At 36.0% G+C, this 17,325-nt stretch overlaps 1 protein-coding gene across 6 annotated transcripts in view; it reads right to left on the bottom strand.

Moving 5' to 3' along the window:
• The window catches only part of LOC126970078 (serine/threonine-protein kinase pakD), a 56,243-nt gene that overhangs the window by 14,666 nt on the left and 24,252 nt on the right, over positions 1 to 17,325 (bottom strand). For 5 of the 6 annotated variants that reach the window (XM_050815764.1, XM_050815762.1, XM_050815765.1 and 2 more), the window contains 6 exons: positions 16,638 to 16,763; positions 11,722 to 11,766; positions 9,870 to 9,939; positions 6,622 to 6,776; positions 2,123 to 2,593; positions 81 to 254 (listed from right to left, as the gene is read on the bottom strand). In XM_050815764.1, the coding sequence (XP_050671721.1) occupies positions 81 to 254; positions 2,123 to 2,593; positions 6,622 to 6,776; positions 9,870 to 9,939; positions 11,722 to 11,766; positions 16,638 to 16,763 (1,041 nt within the window). The remainder of the gene's footprint in view (positions 1 to 80; positions 255 to 2,122; positions 2,594 to 6,621; positions 6,777 to 9,869; positions 9,940 to 11,721; positions 11,767 to 16,637; positions 16,764 to 17,325) is intronic. The other variant, XM_050815767.1, reaches the window with a different exon arrangement.

Genomic DNA, 17,325 nt, shown 5'->3' with positions numbered 1-17,325 from the left:
GGCCTGGGACCTTCCTATTCTTTTTATGCCCCAGGGATGCACAGGGTATTTCTAAATTTGTTTTCTTCATTTTCACTTACCTAATAATTCACTAGCGGATTCTAAAGCTACACTGGACTGTAGATAATGTTTTGGCTCCATAACACTCTGTTGCCGGGCTAATAGTTCGTTCTGCCTCTGTAACATCTGGGACTGTATTATGTCCTTCTGATCCATCATAGTCTGGTTCATCTGATTACTTTGTCTATCATTACCTGTGGAAAGTTTAAAAAATGTATAATGTAAATGTGGCTCTAATTACATTTTACATTGCTAAATATACCAATAAATATAGAGACAGTTCAATATACTTATCTAATATCTTTAAATGAGCAATTCTTGTATATATATATATATTCTGAATCTCGGAAACGGCTCCAACGATTTTAATAAAATTTAGTATACAGGTAGTTTCGGGGGCGAGAATTCGACCTAGCTAGGTTTCAATTTAAAAATAATGTAGTTTTATCCGTGTTTTAATGAAAAACAGCTACAATAACATTAGAATACAAAGGTAAATTTCGCCACAATTTTATACAAGACTGTAATAGCTCTGATGGGACATTGGGTGATCCGGAAAGCAGACGACCCCAGTTCAAATACAGATGTCCTATTTGTTCTTTCTTTGTTCAAGTTTTGTACATTCTTAAGAATCCAAGCAAGGCTCGGTCGTCCGGATATTACTTACTTAATGAAATAATAATAATAATAACTATATTTCGCAAACATACCAATAATTAATAATAGTATTACAAGTTACTAATGGTTAATAATAGTATAACTAATAATAATACAGGCAGCAAAGACAGCTAAACTAATATGTTTCAGCTGTCAGTGACTTCTCGGTACCATAAATAAAAGGTAAATATAATAAATATTTGTTCCTTATTGTGCTCAGATTTTTTAAGCCCACTTATAATTCTAAACAAGACATAATTCTGGGTGTAAGAAATGATAGATTTGCGAAGTATATGTGGAGCTAGTTGAGTTGACAAAAAGTGAGGTTAAGAGCAATATCGTATTAAACAAAGTGTGGACTCCCAGTAGTGATTCCAGCCTGACAGTCTAGCCCAAGGCTAAACACCCTTGTAGGTCTATGCTTACAGAAAAAGTAACGCCCACCTGATAACCCTGAGGTACCTATTCACCTTGAAATTTTTGAGGATGTGATTTTAAACTCCATCAAAGCAAGTGGATTCAGTTCCTAGAAACAATGGTTTTTCCACATCTCCCAGGGTATAGGAATCTAAGAAAGGGCATTGGAACATGTGTACCCATGAACCCACTGTTGAATTAAAAAGAAAATTTAAATCCGATCGCTTTTGTTTTTGTTCTATAGCGTGGCGATTGAGTTGCATTAGAATGTCTTTACCTTGTGTATTAAAGAAGATTTATTATCAATAAAACATTTTTTTATTAACCGACTTCAAAAAGGAGGAGGTTATCAATTCGATCGGTATTTTTTGTTATGTATGTACACCGATTACTCTGAGATTTATGATCCGATTTACGTAATTCTTGTTTTGTTTGATGCGAAATAGATGCCATCCCATAAAAAAATTACATAGTTTGTCCCAGTAGTTTTCATTTTATGAATATTTATATGAAAATTTTCGTCTACCTGGATGACATAATTATTTTCTGTGTACGCCTTTTTTGGAGATTTCATTCAGTTTAATTATATATGATTATTAACTGACACTAAAACGTAAACAATAAAAAAAAACTACGTTTAAAAAAACGCGTGGTCAGACAACCTAAATAATAACAGTAAGTAAGCTGTTTATAATATTGAGTTTTATTTGGCACTGACTTAAAATCTATCAATAGGAAGGACATATAAATAATTGTATTTTATTAATATTAAAGGTAAAGGTTTGCATAAGAGGTCTATTAAATTAAATTTTTAGTTATTTGATACTTTTCAGTTTTTGAAGTCGGGTATTTTCCTATAAATCGAATATCCACGAATGATTTACATTCGCTTCAACCCCAAAACCTATTATATAGAAAGAAAATGTACTTAATATAGTACTACCGCTAATTATTCTCTTTGTAACATTAATATAAAAGCATTACTCACCTAAATAACTCATAGTTTCCCGGTCTAACAGTCCATATCCGTTTGTTAGTGAGCTCTTCATATTATGTGGTGTTATATTGTTTTCAACCAGACCAGCCAACATTTCTCTATGCCTCTGCATCATCAGCACTTCATTATTAACATCGTTCAGTAAATCATGTGAGTTATCGTCATCTAACAAACTGTGATCACTATTATTTAACAAATCGTGGTTCTCCAACAAGCTATGTCTATCTGACTCTAATTCGTCTAATTCATTCGTAAGGTACTGCGTGTCCATTTCAAATGTCTCGATATCTTCTTCATCAGTGGAGATCTTTTGTTTGGCTTTATCCGATTTGTTCTTTTTCTGATCATTTGTGTCCTTTCTGCTGGCTTTGTCTGTGTGATGATCTTTACATTGCGGCTGCGGCTGACTGTGTACATTAGTGGGGCTCGAGGGTTCTGAAGTTCCGTTTTCTTGTGACTTAACTGTTAAGAAACGGTACAATTATTTTAGTTAAAATAATGAAAACAAATAAACATAGATCTCCACAGTAAAAATTCAACATTTATATCTTATTAGCACCATAAGGTGTTGTTATGAGTTTCCAATTATTTGGAATTTATTTCTTATGATGACGGTAAGTATCAGCACATCTTTTTTTTTTATGGAATAGGAGGACAAACGAGCGTACGGGTCACCTGGTGTTAAGTGATCACCGCCGCCCACACTCTCCTGCAACAAGAGCGTTGCCGGCCTTTAAGGAAGGTGTACGCGCTTTTCTTGAAGGTACCCATGTCGTATCGTCCCGGAAACACCGCACAAGGAAGCTCATTCCACAGCTTAGTGGTACGAGGAAGAAAGCTCCTTGAAAACCGCACTGTGGAGGACCGCCACACATCCAGATGGTGGGGATGATATCGTAACTTGTGGCGTGTCGTGCGAAGGTGAAATTCGGCGGTAGGAATCAGGTTGAACAGCTCTTCGGAACACTCCCCGTGATAAATGCGGTAGAAGACACACAATGAAGCGACGTCTCTACGCAACGCCAAGTGATCCAGCCGTTCACAGAGTACTGGGTCCCCGACAATTCGAGCTGCTCTGCGTTGCACGCGGTCAAATGGATCGAGCTGATACTGGGGTGCGCCAGACCAGAGATGACAGCAATACTCCATGTGAGGCCGGACCTGCGCTTTGTAGAGCGCTAGAATGTGGGCCGGCTTGAAGTATTGCCGTGCTCTATTTATGACGCCCAGTTTCTTTGAAGCCAGTTTGGCTTTGCCCTCCAGATGGCCACGGAATTGGCAATTGCTCGAGATTTCGAGACCCAGTATTCCGATACTAGGCGAGGCTTTAAGGGAAGTGTTCTCGAAGAGCGGTGATACGGCAAATGGGGTTTTTTTAGTGGTAAACGCGCAAACTTGAGTCTTCTGGGGGTTAAATTGGACAAGGTTCAACTTACTCCATTCCGCGACCTACTCGAGAGAGGACTCGATAGAAGACACAAGTTTCTCCCGGCACTGGTCGACGTTTTCCCGAGAGACCTGCATGGCCCGTGTATACGGCATCACCAGTGCTGTCGTCTGCATAGCAATCCATGTTGGCGGTGTCCAACATATCATTGATATGCAGAAGAAACAGCGTGGGAGATAGCACACAGCCTTGGGGCACTCCAGCGTTCACGGGCTTGGGATTCGAGCAATAACCGTCGATAACGACCTGTATGCTGCGCCCAGTGAGGAAGCTGGAGGTCCACTTGCATAAGCTCTCGGGAAACCCAAATGATGGAAGTTTTGCGAGGAGCGCCTTGTGCCATACACGATCAAAGGCCTTCGCTATATCCAGACCAACTGCCAGGCCTTCCCCCTTGGTTTCAATAGCCGCCGCCCATCTATGTGTTAGGTATACCAGAAGATCGCCAGTCGACCGACCATGGCGAAAGCCGTACTGCCGGTCGTTGATCAACTGGTGACCCTCAAGGTATACCAAGAGCTGGCGGTTAATTATGCTCTCCATGATTTTGGAGAGTAGGGAGGTAATAGCAATAGGCCTGTAGTTTGCCGGATCCGATCTTATGTCAAGCTTAGGCTGAACGTAATGTGAAATGAAATTTTGAAATTTTTAAGGCTTATTATAGAATATAGATTAGATTAGCCAGTCATACGCTCTACTTTCGCATCAATTTTCATTAAAATCATACAAACCATTCATGAGCTATAAAACGTTATACACAGACAGAAATTTAAAAAAATCGTAGAATTGGTGTAAATCAATCATAAAACGTTTTTTTTACAATCACAAAATTACACAAAAATAATGTAATTACAGACAGAGACTAGATTTATATATCTACATATCCTGAGTCCGTAAGCTATATATATCTTGCAAACAAAATTTCAAACATATTATAATGTGTTATATATTATAATATATATATATATATATATATATATATATATATATATATATATATTATAATTTAATAATATATATATATATTATAATATTATAATACCAGTGGGAGGCTTCTTTGCACAGGCTATGCTGGCTAGATCATGGGTACCACAACAGCGCCTATATCTGCCGTGAAGCAGTAATGTTTAAACATTATTCTGTTTCGGTCTGAAGGGCGCCGTAGCTAGTGAAATTACTGGGCAAATGAGACTTAGCATCTTATGTCTCAAGGTGACGAGCGCAATAATTGTAGTGCCGCTCTTTATCAAATTTTTGGGTTTTTCAAGAATCCTGAGCGGCACTGCATTGTTATGCGTAGGGCGTATCAATTACCATCAGCTAAACGACCTGCTCATCTCGCCCCTTAGTTATAAAAAAAAATACTTGAAGTAGGGTGCTAATAATTAATTTTGCTATAATATCTACTTACTGTAGCGATCAAAACTTGTGATTATTTATTGCAAGAGATATAATAAGGCGTTTTTATTTTATATATTTATTAATATATATATTGACGTACTATAAACAACTACTGCCAATCGCCTATTAAAAGGTCGTCAACATCCGAGCGGCCTTAACTTATAAAGATAAAATTTACTTTCATTCATTCATTTAAATTAACACCTTATTTCATGGCAGTAATGTTGAATGTCTATTGCATACGCTCATATGAATCTCATTGATTGTCGTGCGAAAAGGCGTGCCAACGTCGGCGATGTATTTTGTTTTGCCAATTGAAAAGTCATTATTTAGTAAAGTAATTAAAAACGTCAAGTTAGTTACAAAATTTTGTTAATTTAAAAAGGCACACACACACACTACCTGAAATACGACAATCAATCGATTAATGGACAGTTTTTCACTGAAAACTTTGTCATTATGTGGCGTTGTATTCAAAGCGCGGTCAAAACACAAACTGAACGAAAACTCTGCCTAATAGATGCGTAGGCAGAGTTTTGCTTGACAGAATTTGTAAGCGGGATTGGGAGTGTTGTGTGTATTGTTAATATTTGAATAATAAACGTCAGCTGTCATCCACGACGTGTTTCATTAACATTATCACATGGCGACAGCGGTGGGATATTAAATATAACAAATGACAGTGAAGTTAGTAATTCGGTGAAAAGTGACCATTTAAGTCGAGGTGAATTGGATAATAATGATTAGTATGGAGCACGCAAGATCACCGGCAGAGCTTAGCGTGGATGGCAGCCCCGTCAGCCGGGCTGACGCGTGGAAAAAGTGGAAAACACAGTTCCAGGCCAAACAGCCATTTGATCAACCTGATAGGACCGGATGGTTTTGATGTATAGCAAACATTCACTTTTGAAAAAGATACAGAGCGCGATGACGGTGCAGTTTTGTTAAAAAAGTTAGACAGTTGCCATGGCGTGAAACACAATATATCAATAGCGAGATACAATTTTTTTAGTAGAAATAAATTAATCAAAACGTCACTGTCTTAAAACTTTAAAGCAAAAATTGTATGTTTTCGTCTCTGGAAGAAGAGCTGTCGGAGATAAAAATGTGTGTGGTATGAGTAATACTGTAGTACGAGATCGCTTACTCCGGACAGATGAGTTGACTTTGGAACAAGCGATAAAGATATGGCAAGCTGATGAAAGTGCCGTGGACGGAACGTGACAGATAGAACCTCGTGAAGTGAATTGAGGGCGAGCGTGAGGTGGCGTTGATAAATGTAAACTAGGAACAGGAGCAGGTGTTAATGTCATATGTTCACAGAGGATCTTGTAATAAAAGCATATAGGTACATCGCCCCACAAAAGACTTAGTACTTCGAATTAGCCGAGTAGTAGGCATTATAAGTTTATGTTTGTTCCTTGGTGTTAACATTATGATTATGATAGTTTCTTGCAACTTCACATATGTGCCTATGTACATACATTATCAAGATTATATTGAGAAGCAACAGTTTAGACGTTAATTTCTTTATATTTTGCTCTCAATAATTCTTAAGAACCTAGGTTCTTCTGCAGCACAAAGATTATTAATATCAGCAATACATACAAAGGCATACATTTCATGAGAGTGATTAATTTACCTGAAGAGTTGTGTGGTTTGGGGCTGGCTGTGTTGTGTTTCCTTGCTGGACTGTCATTGGGTGGTGAAGAGCCAAGACTAGGCCAAGCTTCTTTGCCATTACCATTGCTATTGCTGCTCCCGTTCGTGATGCCATTCACTGAATCCCGTTTTGATCTACACAATACATTATGACACACATTATTATTGACATTCGTTTGTTACTATTTTTTAACCGATTTCCTCAAAACTTTCGACTGGGTGAACCGATTTTGATAATTCTATTTTTATTTGAAAGCTGGTGCTTCCCATCTGGTCCCATTCAAATTGATCCAGATCTGACAATGGCATCGTTGAGAAAACCATAAAAGTCTTAAATTTGCTATACATACGTATAGTTTAGTTAGCCAACCGATTTCGATGGTTTTTTTTTAATGGAAAGGACATATTCAAGGATCGTTTGATAAGAGTTTGGTTAGGTTCTGATTACGGAATCAATGACAAAGTAACCGAACTCTTCAATTTTTAGGAGCAAATTTACGATATTCGGCCGAATCTTTCTTATGCTATCCGGATATTTAAGTCATCTACCATAACATAGATATGGCCAAGTAATTAAGTAGTCGATAATGATGATCAATGGGACTCCTTAACGACTTACACTAAGGTTGCGATCTGTGGCTGAATTTCTGTCTGTAACTAAATTGCAAAGCGCTTACGTTCATTGTTACATTGAAAATATTTCGTATGTACTACTAGTGTACTTCAAATTCACTAAAAATAAAAAATAAATAAAACAATAGATATAATATGCACTAAAAAGTATAAAAATAATTGCATATTTTTATACAATCTAATTAATTATTGTAATTCTAGTTAAGATTAATGTAATTTTTGGAGTCGGTTTCATCACATTAGGTTTGTAACTACATACATAGTTATAGGTGAGATGTGCTTGAGTCGTGAGGAGGCGAGAGCCGAGGCGGAAGGACACCGATTCCAAAAATAACTATAATCGTAACTAGAATTAGATTAATTAATTAGATTGCATAAAATATTCAATTAATTTTATACTTTGTAGTGCGTATTATATCTATTGTTTTGGAATAGTGTTTGTGAAGTCGGTTGTTTTTTTTGTTTAAAATTTGTTTGTTATATCATTCGCATTTTAATTTATCATTCAAATCACTGAAATATATTATTATGTTCAAACTGTCATTCAAAGTTAAAGGTGTTTTGGGTATTAGCAATATGTTACCGGCAAAGAAATCTAAATAAGAAGGTAATAGAATTAATGTTGTAATTGGACGACTATTGAATATACCTTGTCTTGCCATAAATACTGAAACAAATAAAAAAAATTCTATTGTAAATAACATTACCAGGCCAGGCCAGGTTGAGTCCAGTTATCAAAAGTTTCACGCACACTTTCCATGGGAAAATTGTTCATCGTACGGGTTGTTTTAGAGACACCAAATTATCATGGCGTTTAGACTGACATAAATCATAATTCAGCGGATTGCGATCGGGACTAGACGTCCGCGTGAGCAGGTCATCAGCTCTGATGAATTGTAAGATAGTGCCCACATTGCACTCTGTCAACTAATTGGGAAGCTTCCTTAGGGCTTTGAGCATATATACCGTCATTTTGTTTGTTAAAATGTTGCTCAATTGTAAAATAAAACTCATCCGTAAACAAATTTTTCTGTGTCCTTCCTTTGCGTACCGCTTCAGTAATTGTTTCGATTTTACCACCCCATTCTTTTTAAATTATCAGTTAAGAAATGACCCTTACGTCTCTTATAGGCGGCAATTCCTTGGACTTCTTTTAAAATACGTGACATGGTCCTATCTTCATCCCCCGAAATAAAATATTATGCTTTCGGACAAGATTTCTTCGAATTCGTTCCCTTACTGCTTTGACCACCTTTTTCGTACAAACACTACGTGGATGGCCAAATCGTCACAAACAGACTCGGTTCTCTTTATCACCGCACTCCATTTTAATATTGCAAAATATTTTACAATGTATTGGCGCCAATACATTGTAATGGCAGATTCCAAATTCAAATTTAATAATTTGTTTATTTTTTAATTGTAACAGTATTTATGGTGAGACTAAGTATATACATACATAATATTAGGCATGGTTACATAATTATGCCTGCAACGCAACAGATATTGAGGGGCTTCTGTAGCAATGGTGTACAAATTAAGAATCTAATATGAATAATCCCTAATCACCATAATTTATATTAAAAAAAATAGCAGTTTATTTACAAAATCGTAATGTAATATTTTAATTGGTATAGCTGCAGTTAGTGGAAGAGTTTCCCTTGTTAGCTGCTGTTATACACACAATTTTTTTTTTATGGAATAGGAGGACAAACGAGCGTACGGGTCACCTGCTGTTAAGTGATCACCGCCGCCCACAATCTCTTGCAACACCAGAGGAATCACAGGAGCGTTGCCGGCCTTTAAGGAAGGTGTACGCGCTTTTTTTTAAAGGTACCCATGTCGTATCGTCCCGGAAACACCGCACAAGGAAGTTTATCAGATGGTGAGGGTGATATCCTAACTTGTGGCGTGTCGTGCGAAGGTGGAATTCGGCGGCAGGAATCAGGTTAAACAGCTCTTCGGAACACTCCCCGTGATAAATGCGGTAGAAGACACACAATGAAGCGGCGTCTCTACGCAACGCCAAGTGATCCAGCCGTTCACAGAGCACTGGGTCCCCGACAATTCGAGCTACTCTGCGTTGCACGCGGTCAAATGGATCGAGCTGATACTGGGGTGCGCCAGACCAGAGATGACAGCAATACTCCATGTGTGACCGGCCCTGCGCTTTGTACAGCGCTAGAATGTGGGCCGGCTTGCAGTATTGCCGTGCTCTATTAATGACGCCCAGTTTCTTTGAAGCCAATTTGGCTTTGCCCTCCAGATGGCCACGAAATTGGCAATCGCTCGAGATTTTGAGACCCAGTATTCCGATACTAGGCGAGGCTTTTAGGGAGGTGTTGTCGAAGAGCGGTGATACGACAACATGTCCGCCCTTATAGTAAATCAATGGTGCTATGTCACTTCTAGTTTCTTTGTTCTTCTTTCTTATTTAGATTTCTTACAGGATACAGGAAGTGGGCAAATGTGAACGTTAAATGTCATAATTATTGTCAAACATTATTAAAAACACCTTTACAAGTTAGATATGGTCTAACATCTTGCACTTTGAGACAAGTTGACTATAATATAATATTGTAGGCCAGTACTTACTTGGATGTGCTGACTGAATTTATTTGTGACGCCGTAACTATTGTTGTCGGGATGAAATTAGACTGACTACCTAAAAACAAATTAAATTAAAATTATAACGAGAAAATAAACACTTTTATTTTGTAAATAAACGGCCTTACAAATAAACTTCCTTTAAAGTTATATCTGAGAATTAACCAAGAATATACAAAATGACGACTATATCACTAACAACACTGTCAATACAATTATAACCTGAAGTTTTTCCGAATGTCAAGCAGCCTTGGAAATAAATGCGGGAAACGTTAAATAAAACGAATAAACTAATCATAAGCTAAATGTCTATTTGTAAACATATTCTTGGTTTATTCTCAGGTATAAGTTTATACCAAGTTTATTTGTGACAGTCAGTCAGGTATAACTTTATGCTTACTAATAAGGGTGTCAATAGGACCCTCAAAGTAAGCCTACACTGTACAATAACAGGTCGGCAGAAGATATTTTCACAGAATACTGCTTTATTGCTTTAATAAGGATTTTTATTCCATCAGTGTGGGACTCCTGTAGCTCAACGGTGCCTTTTTCTACAACCAAGCATTGGTAAACTAATTGAAATCTAATATAATATACTTTACTTGTCTCGTCACATATATCATAAAAATAATATCTACTGTTCCACAGGATTATTTGTAATTCGACGTATTCCGTTAGGTCATAGGAGTGACTATAACTATAAAAAACAAATATTTATCTATATATACATATACATAACTATGTGTGCTAACACAACTTAAATTTGATTTGAATGACCGGATGAGCAAGAAACAGAATCTTATGGTAAGTGGTATGGTCAACTCACGGACGAGTAAAAAAATAAGGACTCCATGTCACCTACATAACATTGAAGCATCAAAGCAAGCCAGTTAACGAGTAAATACACAGCCCCACGCACACACTTACACCAATATAAGCCGATCAGCCGCCATTATGACATCCGCCATCGTCTGTGACGGATCAGTTTACGTCGCATTAAAATATTTTTAAAATACTGCCGTTTATTGAGAAATTGTGTAAAAACAATGATAGGATACAGTAAAAGTGTCAAGAAATTACCTTTCATAGATAAAATAGTAGGTATCACACTATTTTTACTTCTTTTCATAATACAAATTAATTCGATGTTTAGAACACAAAACCTCCGCTACGTGTGATAGTAACATCCAGTGTTACCGAAAATAAACAGACCCGAAAAATTGGGTAGTCCATTTATTGGTGTTCTAAGTAGATAAACGATTATATGTTTCAAGATGCAGTGATTTATGATAACAGATTTGTCTTTAGGTACCAACATTTTTTAGCAAACAAACGAATTTAAGAATGAATTCTGTGTAGGTATTCAATAATAAATGTTAGTACGTCATTTTTATATCAATTAAAACAAAGATACTGCAAACAAGAGATGGAAAGAAATGAAATCCGCAATCCTTACTTTCAAGGTGTTACTGTTTTTTAAGTAATTGATTTATTTACTCATACTATGCCTGCGATATTTATTTTTATTTTAGGAAACAATCTGACTATCAGAAATTAAAAAAATCGGAGTTAAAAGTAATGTGTTAGCTGGTATCCCCCGTAACTACACACACGCCAGCTTAAAGGTGCTTCACTTGTTTATATCACGGCGCGGAGTCCTTCTTCTTGACGGTTTCAATGTGGTACCCATCTAACCAAAATCTTTTGCTAAGAGCTCCCCGGTGACACGAATATGTGGCGCCATCTAAAGGGGGCCTACACCATAACGGTGGGAAAAGGCTCAAAAAAACTCTACGGTTGTTGTATTTGTGAGTTAATGTCAAAACATAAAAAAAATTACCATCTTTAGAACTACTCTTCTCTGTATTTGAACTAGACGAACTCCCTGCAAACAAATAATAATTTTCATATATTTATATTTATGTGTTATAAGCTTAAATTATACTTCCAATACTTAATTAAATTATAACAGGAGATCATCTTTCAGCACCTTAGAATAATAACGCTTAGAACGTGAGTAGGCCCAAGCGAAATGAAGCAGTTTCAATGTGGTCGTTTATGACCACATACGTTACCCGCCGCGTCAGTGTCATTCTGTCAACTTCCAGGACAATCAGTGCGCGAAATTTAATTGAAAAATGACTTACATTGCAGTGAAAGGGTGTCACAAAGCGTCTTATAATAAAAATTATGATAAGAAAATCACATTTCACACCTAAATACTATTTCACAACTTTTAATTTAAGCTAATACATTCGTCAAAACAGCAAATTATTTTGTAAACAAAACAGACGCCATTTAAAAAATTAAATACTAAAAAAATTAAAAAATATATATATTGCCAGCTATTTATTTATTTATACTTTAATAAAACGGCGTAAGCCAATTACAATATTAAAGTAAGAATTAATTACAAACTAGACATATTACACAAATAATAGTTAATAAATACAAAGTTTACTGTAAATAACTAACAATTAATTAACATCCAAATACCGTTCATCCATTCCTCTCACAAAAACGCAAGCACTCTGTTAAAATCGTCTGCCATCCATCCGCAAATAAATCACAAGCAGGGTTGGCTTCGAGAAGAGCGTTGAGAGCAGAGAGAGAATGAATGTATTATCAGATACGTAGATATGTCAGAGACAGTCATCAGTTAGCGAGATTATATTTTAAAACCTGGGTTAGTGCGGGAAAACCTAGTAATGGGGAGCTTTACGAGAAAATGAAAATAAGTAGAAGGGAATTCAAAAATAAACTTAAACGGAGCCAACAAAACGAAGAATCCATTAAAATGAATATTTTAGCAACACATCAGAAAGAAAACAATTTTATAAAATTTTGGAATGCAACCAAAAGACTACAGGGTAAGGAATGTAGGCCGGTATCCATAGATGGGTCTAAAGAAATTTCACATATTGCCAACATATTTAAAACTAAATTTAGAGCCAAACCCCTGACCACAAATTGTGTGGTCGACACCAAAAAAGTACCAAGGTCAGAGTTAGATTCTTCCGGTTGTTTTATACAGTTTACGCCTGAAGATATTAGAAATACAGTTAAATCTATTAAACGCGGTAAGTCACCTGGGCATGATGGTCTTAGTGTCGAACACATAGTGTGGGGTACAGATAAATCATTTATGTACATTTTTTAATCTATGCATAAAATATGAATTTTTACCGGTTTCTTTAACAAAAACATTAGTAGTTCCTATCGTTAAAAATAAAACAGGCAATTTAAATGATTCTGCAAATTACAGGCCCATCTCGCTTCGCACAATTATTAGTAAAGTTCTGGAGCGTCTAATTCACCCGGTACTGCAAAGATTCATCAATATTGATGACGCACAATTTGGTTTCCGACCAGGTTTGTCAACGGATTCAGCTATCGTTACACTAAAGAGTTGTGTGAGCTATTATACAGAACGTAGAACCTCGGTATATGCATGCTTTCTTGACCTAAGTAAAGCCTTTGACCTGGTCAATTATGACATTCTTTGGAAAAAGCTTTCTGCTACGAAAGCTCCTACTGAGATCATAAATTTATTAAAATTTTGGTACGGAAACCAAATAAACTACGTTAAATGGGGCGACACCCTATCTAGTGGCTACAGACTAGATTGCGGTGTGAGACAAGGAGGGTTGACTTCTCCTGATCTGTTCAATCTTTACATCAACGATTTGATCGTCAAACTCAGGAGGGCCAGAATAGGCTGTCATGTGGGAAATATATGCATCAATAATTTAAGTTACGCTGATGATATGGTCTTGCTGAGTCCGTCGATCAAAGGGTTACGTAAATTAATATCAATATGCGAAAATTATGCTAACAGTCATGGATTGAAATATAATGTTAATAAAACCGTTTTGATGGTATTTAGATCTGGAAAGGGTCCAGAAAATATTCCTGGGGTATATCTGAATGAGAATATATATAGATATAGAGATAGAGATAGTGTAAAAATTGTAAATCAATTCAAATATTTAGGTCATATCTTAACGGAAGATCTAAAAGACGACTGCGATATTGAGAGGGAGCGAAGGGCGCTCTCGGTACGTAGCAACATGATAATGCGGTTAAGAAAATCAGAAGGTTAACTGACATAGATACGGCGAGATTAGTATACTTTAGTTATTTTCATAGTATTATGTCCTATGGTATATTTGTATGGGGCAGTGCGGCCGATATTAATACTATCTTTGTGCTGCAGAAGAGGGCTATTCGCGCGATTTATAACCTAGGTCCTAAGGAATCATTAAGAGAAAAATTTAAAGAAATAAACATTTTGACTGTTGCATCTCAATACATTTTTGATAATGTTTTGTATGTTCATAAGCACATTGAGGAATTTTCTAGAAACTGTGACATTCATAATGTTAACACGAGGAACAAACATAAACTTGTTATGCCTACTACTCGGTTGGGTCGAGTTAGTAAGTCTTTTGTTGGGCGATGTATATGCTTCTACAATATGATCCCAGAAAATGTACAAAACAAATGTGTTACGAAATTTAAAAGAATTGTTAAAAAACGTTTGTGTGGGAAAGGTTATTATAGCATAAACGATTTTCTTAATGTCACCACGGACTGGGATTAAAGCGAACACCCTCAGGCTCTTTAATTATTAATGTTTATTGTACGATATTACATTGTAATCCATATTTTATATAAAAAAAGCCCGCTGAGTTTCTTGCGCCCATTCTTCTCAGGTCTGAGGCAGTCTCTTTTGGATGGGTGGTAGATTTTGACGTTCAATAAGTGATTATAAATCCTATTTTGAATAAAAATATTTGAATTTAATAGCACGAAGGTTTGCAAAGTGCAGCAATGAGGTGAAAACAACACTATTTAAAACTTATTGCCTGTGTATGTACACCTGCCAACTGTGGTGTAATTATTCAAACAAGACCTTAAGTTCACTAAGAGTGCAATATAATGATTCCTATCGAGCTCTTATGAAACTTCCAAGGTATTGCAGTGCTGCAAGTATGTTTGCGAGAGCGAGAGTGCCCGACTTCTTCGCAATAATTCGCACAAGAATTGCTTCTTTTTGGGATCGAATGAGACGCTCCACCAACGGAATTCTGATGACTATCTCTAACAATGTATATAATAACGATATTTTCAAAAGATGGATGGACATCCATCTTAATAAAAATAGAAAATAAGATATTTAATATAAGTTAGTAATTTGTAATTTATTTAATTTAATATTTTTGCATGGTTAGTTAATTTGATTTAGTTGTAATTTAATTGTAATTTTGATTTTAATTTGTATTTTCTATGGGTTATGCCTGAAATAAATGATGATTATTATTATTATTATTATATACCCCGAGTTCCTCCGCTGGGTTACTTTTTTGTGTTTATTGGTAGATATTGATAGGAGGCTATAATGTACGACGCCTCATGATCTTATAAGTATTCAAAATCAAATAATCATAATTCAATTAGTCTTAAACTAAGCGCTTTGAATAGTCACTATAAATATTTCTTTTAAATTACTGAATTTACCATATGTTCGGAAAAGGTTGAGCTTGTGAGAACATTAACGGCCACTCTTTATAACCGACTTCAAAAAAGGAGGAGGTTCCCAATACGTCGGTATGTTATTGAAGTGAAACTTCTTTATCGACGTATGAGAGAAATTTTATAGCAAATCGTCACGATTTTCGGTTACGCGCCATTTCGTTTTTTAAATACAAGATGTCCGCGCGCAAAATTATGATTTCAACAATATGGATATCGTATCCGAGTTTGTCGAGGGTGCAGAGAAAGAATTTGGGATCATTTTTGAAATCCAAGATGGCTACCATGCAAATTTATGATTTCAAGAATATCGATATCGAATTCGAGGCACAAGAATTTCCGAAAGATGCCTATATATAAGTTATTTGGCATTAGGGTTATCATTATAACCACCACGCATATGTATAACCCCAAAAGAATATTTCACCGCAGCCATCTTCGATTTAAAAAATGATCTCAAATTAGTTCTCTATACCCTCGAGAACCTCGGATACGATATCCTTATTGTTGAAATCATAATTTTGCATGACGGCCATCTTGGATTTAAAAAATGATCCTAAATTCGTTCTCTGCACCCTCGAGAACCTCGGATACGATATCCATATTGTTGAAATCATAATTTTGCATGGCGGCCATCTTGGATTTAAAAAATGATCCTAAATTCGTTCTATGCACTCTCGAGAACCTCGGATACGATATCCATATTGTTGAAATCATAATTTTGCATGGCGGCCATCTTGGATTTTAAAAATGATCCCAAATTCGTTCTCTGCACCCTCGAGAACCCCGGATACGATATCCATATTGTTGAAATTATAATTTTGCATGGCGGCCATCTTGGATTTAAAAATTATCCCAAATTCGATCTCTGCACTCTAAAAAACCTCGGATATAGCTGGGAACGGCGCCTCTATCGACTGGCTTTTTCGTTTCATCGAGTTTCAAAAAACAACGATTCTAAAGAACTTCTTCACCTTCAAAAATTATTGCAACAATAATTAAATAAGTGATGTTTTTATTAAATTCGTAATTTATATTTTATTTCTCCTTTCTTATTACATATAATCTAGTATTTCTTACAATTTACTGATTTAGGGAAAAGTCTATTCACTTGCACCATTATTTGGCTGTCTGTGTGCGTGTTTTTTGAAAATCTGTCCATTTTTGTTATAAAAATAAATAATAAATTTCCGTTTATAATTGATAGTATAGTTAGATTACCGAGTTTGTCATCTGTGCCGATGCGATCTTTGGTAGAGTTGATCAACTGTTGGTGCAGCCGTCTCTCATACACCTGGTGCAGGCCCGCGTGCATTTCCTCCTTAGTAAACGATGCTTTTGGATCACCTGCATGATATTCAAAATATAAACTTTTCGTTTGTCTGCAGATAGAAAATCGTGTAAGACCGATCCTTTGTTGATAAGTAAGATTTCTTTTAATTTTTCGTACCTTTTTAAGATTATTTATATACTATTGAGAGTCAATTGGGAAGTGACTCATAATATTACTGCATCTACATCTACCTATTACTATCTTTTTTTTTAATGAGGAAAAGTGATTGAACACATATTGCTAATCTATAAAGTGAGAGCTGCTCTAATCTTGAAGATGTCCAAATCCTATTGTTACAAAAAAGCTCATCTAGGCATTTAGATATGTGTTTCAAGAAACTATAATTCATGTACAATCAAACTATGGAATAAGAAAAATAATCGGTTTTCCTCGCTCAATAAGACAAGGATACTTTAAAAACCAGCGGGTACAAGTACCACTTAACAACTCATACGATTCCTCTGGTGTTGCAAGAGACTGTGTGTGACAGTTATCACTTATTGTTATTATTACAATTGTTGTACTAGAACAATTAGACTCACAATTGCCTATATGCGGCGTTATATATACATTAAC

This window comes from Leptidea sinapis, chromosome 20 (genome assembly GCF_905404315.1).
Source record: "Leptidea sinapis chromosome 20, ilLepSina1.1, whole genome shotgun sequence".
Classification (NCBI taxonomy): Eukaryota; Metazoa; Arthropoda; class Insecta; order Lepidoptera; family Pieridae; genus Leptidea; species Leptidea sinapis.
Note: the sequence above shows the minus strand (reverse complement) of the source record. Positions and strands in the feature narration are given on the sequence as shown.